Source organism: Aplysia californica, unplaced genomic scaffold (genome assembly GCF_000002075.1).
Source record: "Aplysia californica isolate F4 #8 unplaced genomic scaffold, AplCal3.0 scaffold00115, whole genome shotgun sequence".
In the NCBI taxonomy this organism is placed as follows: domain Eukaryota; kingdom Metazoa; phylum Mollusca; class Gastropoda; order Aplysiida; family Aplysiidae; genus Aplysia; species Aplysia californica.
In genome coordinates this window covers 1427198-1431481 of record NW_004797385.1, presented here as the reverse complement: position 1 = coordinate 1431481, position 4284 = coordinate 1427198, and the positions used below count along the sequence as shown (strand labels likewise).

The window sequence follows — 4284 nt, the reverse complement described above, 5'->3', positions numbered from 1 at the left end:
AATATTAGGTGTGTCCCGCGCGCTCATATGACCTTATGCAGTTGCGAGCGCCGTAAAACACTTTACAAAAACAAAAAACAAAAAATCATTATTATTTCAAGATTATGCTTCTCTTTACCACTCAAACTCACTCGATTTACCTAAAGCTAATAAAAGCTTAAAAATTCAAAAGAGGATCTTAAGTACGGATTCAAACCAGAGTAACATAACGATGAGTGAAAATAAGGCAGAGCAATTTTATTACATTGTAACAAATGACAAAACTCTAAAATTGATTAATTGATCAAATATACATATGTAGATGTAGGCCTACATGAATGAAAAGAAGGACATTGTCTTGAATGACCCTCCTTGTCATTATGAATGGAGACCAGAAGAAAATGTGATGAGGATAAAAACCTGTTCTAATAATAAACAGCATCATGTACATTACATTTTATTAAGGCCCATACTTCAACTCGAAAGTAAGCTCACATGCGTGTTAAAATTCATTATTCAGACAGACTTGGTAACATTCTGAATTGTTCTCAGCTTCCTTGAATCCAAATTGGAACTATTCGGTGCAAGCTGCAATTTCACTGACATACACATTAATTTGATACTAAACTCACAAGATAAGTCACGGTTTTAGCCGAGTACTCAATTACTACTTATTCCAACCTAGAGATAACGTGAGGAAAATTTGCGTAAATTGTCTGTACCAAGGACACATCCATTCGAGCAAAATACTGAACCCTATTACCTAATTATGCGTCACGACGCGGTGGAATCAGGCTCTCGTCAATTTTTGGGCATGCGGAGTTATTGGTATCACCTGAAAGCTGATTTATTTGCCTTGCTTCCAATAAAATAAATATCCATCTATCTTGAAGAGAAGTCAAGATCAAAATATTAGCGATTGAAAAAAGTGAGATCGCCTGGTTTCAGTGGTGAAATTATTGAGAAATTGGCCGTCAAAGTGCGGTAACTCCAATAGCTTAAAGAGTCTTTGAAATCTGGAAAATGACATATTTTGTGCCTTTAATCAAAGTTTTTCAGTAAAATTCATACACGGAAATGTGTTTTTTATGGACCTAAAAGAGGTTAAGCCAAAAAAAAAAAAAAAAATTCGATAAAATTATCCAAACTGGGGGAAAAAAGCCTGTTTCTCCGATTCCATTACTTTGACGAGAGCCTGATTTCACCACACTGCCTCATATGTAACTGGGGCTGTAACTTACTGTAACTGTAAGGGTTGATAATGTTTGTTAAAAAGTTTTCAACTCAGGTATTTATTTCTGACAGAGCGACTTCCTACCCCTCATACATTAAAGCACAGAAACGGAATTCTTTTTACAGTTTACAAAATAACCACATCTAAGTTATAATCCATCTTGCTTTCAGAAAAATGAAAATCATACAATTTAAGATTACAACTAAAACAACAAGACTTTCACTCTCAATTAATTACAAAATGACAGCAAATTGCAACATTCAAACTATTGTAAGGTCATCTATGACATTGACAGACATCCATCCATCACACATTGCGAAATTGCAACATGACAACTTTTTCATCGCTGTCACACTACAGTGGAGTCATATCAACCACACAATTTTCATCAATAGACCTGCTTCTAAAATGTTTGTCATTTCCCCCAACATTCGCGTCAAAGTCAAATTGTTCGGACATCTAACCAGAATGCCCCACAAACAACTAGCGCTAGAGCTTACAACACCCGAGAATCCGGCTTCAAATCAAGAGGAAGACCAAGAAAGACCTAGCTGGATGGGGTTAAAAAGGTCCTGGAACAACATTATAACATATAACAATCACAGACGCTACACACGTAGCACAGGACCGAAACTTGCTCCTCCAAAGTAAGTAAAGTAAGTTTCCCCAACATTTTCACATCAGAATCAGATCAAAAGCTGCCCTCGAGTCTGCTGAGAGAGACTACCACCAGACTTCTTTATGCAGAGGCGTCAGTCACATCATACGCATCCCCCTGATCTTCCTCCTCCTCCTCTTCCTCCTCAGCCTGTTCATTCTGCGTGTCGGGGCCGGGAATGTGAGTAGCCAGTAAGTCCAAGAGCTCCTCAATCTGAGTCTCTGAAAGCCTCTCCTCACTCTCTTCCACAATCAGCTGAATCTCGACAGCTGAGCTGGGGCACAAGTTAATCAGCTGCAGTTTTTCTGCTGCGGTAAGACCGTATGGAGCCAGCGCTTTCATGGCGGCGCTGAGACCACTGGGCGTATGATGAGCACATGGCCAGTTTTCCAGACACTTAATTGTCTCGTAAGTGATGGTAGCCAAATTAGTTTGAAACTTATTCGGCTTCTTTTGGCCTCTTCCGGCCTGAATGTCTTTCAGCAAGCCTAAAACTTCGTAATTACTGAGCATCGCATGATTCTTGCTTTTCACCTCCATGTTGCTTCACACTTTGTGACACAGTTAGAAACACACTGGCAGCTACTCTAGTTCTGGGATATTTCGGTCTATAAAGTCACTCAGTGGCCAGGCAACTCTCGCTGAGAAGCATGTCTGCCTGCTGCGAATACATACGACCAAACCAGGGCGACGATTATGAATAGGAGCTGCCGAGACAAACAAAACAAAAGCAGAAATTAGTTAAAAGATTTACATCATCATAACCTGATTCAAAAATTAAATCAACATTAAGGGGATGACCCCTGAGCTTCAGGCATCATTTGTAAATGGGGTGACCTGCTGTGCGTTAAAAGAAAAGGAAAGATGCCCCTTTACTTCTGGAAGTGAGACGTTTATTTTATTATATGTTTTTCATTTTTCTCCTTACCTTGACCTTGACAATAAATAGAGTCAAAGCACAGGCTCCAAAATCATTTATTATGTCAACTCAATGTGTCAATAGACTAGAGGTGTAAAACATCAGTCATTAATAGGATACCACTATATAAGTATCAAGGAGAAGTTTTCAAATGTTCAAAATTATAAGCAAAGATCAGACATTGGAATAAAGTAAAGTAGTCAACAGCATCCAAGAAAAAATGTCAGTCAAGTAGATTCCAAAATGGAATGTCTCACTCTCAGGGATCATAACAAAAAACATACGGTAGTAGTAGCAAACATAAATCTGCCACACAGATTTAAAAAACAGGATTAGATTTAGGCCGGGAGTCTACATGAGATGAAGCCTTACTGAAAACTGTCAATAAAAGGTAGGGGCTAAGAAGACTGAATGTGTCTAATCGTGACAGTTAAGACAGGAGATGGCCTAGTAGTACAAGTGTATTCCACACACAAAAAGAAATGTAGGCTATTACAAAAATGGTAGCGTCAATTGCCACCGAGTGACGTGGTGGCAATTGACAAAAATTTACTTTTTGTCAATTGCCACCGAGTGAAGCGGTGTCAAGTCTGAAAACAACACTATCTATTTAGCATTATACATAATGTGTGTCTAATGGGTCAATTTGTTCTCAACTAATTTCATTGGATGAGCATCTAGTCTAGAGCTACGGTACCAGCTTGGCGTGTTTTCAATGAGACGTAGGCCTAGATCTAGGCTAGCCTTAGCCAACACTTTGGTGTAGAACAGAGAGGGTTTACAGTAATAATAGTATTACTGTAAACTCTCTGGTGTAGAACCAACACAGGCAATTCTAGAAGTAGAAGGTCACAAACGCACACAAACTCTTGAAGCAGAAATTCACGTTATATCGGGGAACATAAATTGGGGGACGGGGGTCAGGAAAAGACACACATACACACACACACACACACAAACACACAGAGGGACAGAGAGGCGAACGCACAACACCATGCACTCGAGCACAATAAGCTACGCAATTGACAAAAAGTCAATTTTTGTCAATTGTCACCGCGTCACTGACTCGGTGGCAATTGACACTACCTACAAAAATATACGTATATATACAGAATCTTGTGCTAGAGATGGAAAGACAAAAGAAATTTTAAAAGTAGTAATAGAGTAATACCACCCCCACCTAGGTTCTAATTATACTACACTACAGTTAGACTCTACTCTGTCCCTACTCATGAGTGTTTAAGATAATTGATGGTTCATCATGAACTTTATTTGATCTTAATGATTGCATTTTCGGCTGGATTGAACTTTGGTGGGCCCACTGTGTTTACTTCTATTAATGTGAACTAGGCATAGCAACAGTGGCGGGTTTCACTTTCAGGGGGAGAGCCAGAGGAGGAAACACCCAACCCCTCTAATTTCACCATCTTTAATTCAATATTTTGCAATTCGAAGTGACTATTCGGACTCTGATTCTTGTCCAGCATGACATCA

The 4284-nt window shown here is 39.2% G+C and overlaps 1 protein-coding gene across 1 annotated transcript in view; it reads right to left on the bottom strand.

Moving 5' to 3' along the window:
* Window positions 1-1802: 1802 nt before the first annotated feature.
* The window catches only part of LOC101856416 (DNA-directed RNA polymerase III subunit RPC9), an 8432-nt gene continuing 5950 nt past the window's right edge, over window positions 1803-4284 (bottom strand). Inside the window, exon 2 of the mRNA XM_005095861.3 lies at window positions 1803-2578. Within this exon, the coding sequence (XP_005095918.1) occupies window positions 1953-2411 (459 nt within the window). The 5' untranslated portion in view covers window positions 2412-2578 and the 3' untranslated portion in view covers window positions 1803-1952. The remainder of the gene's footprint in view (window positions 2579-4284) is intronic.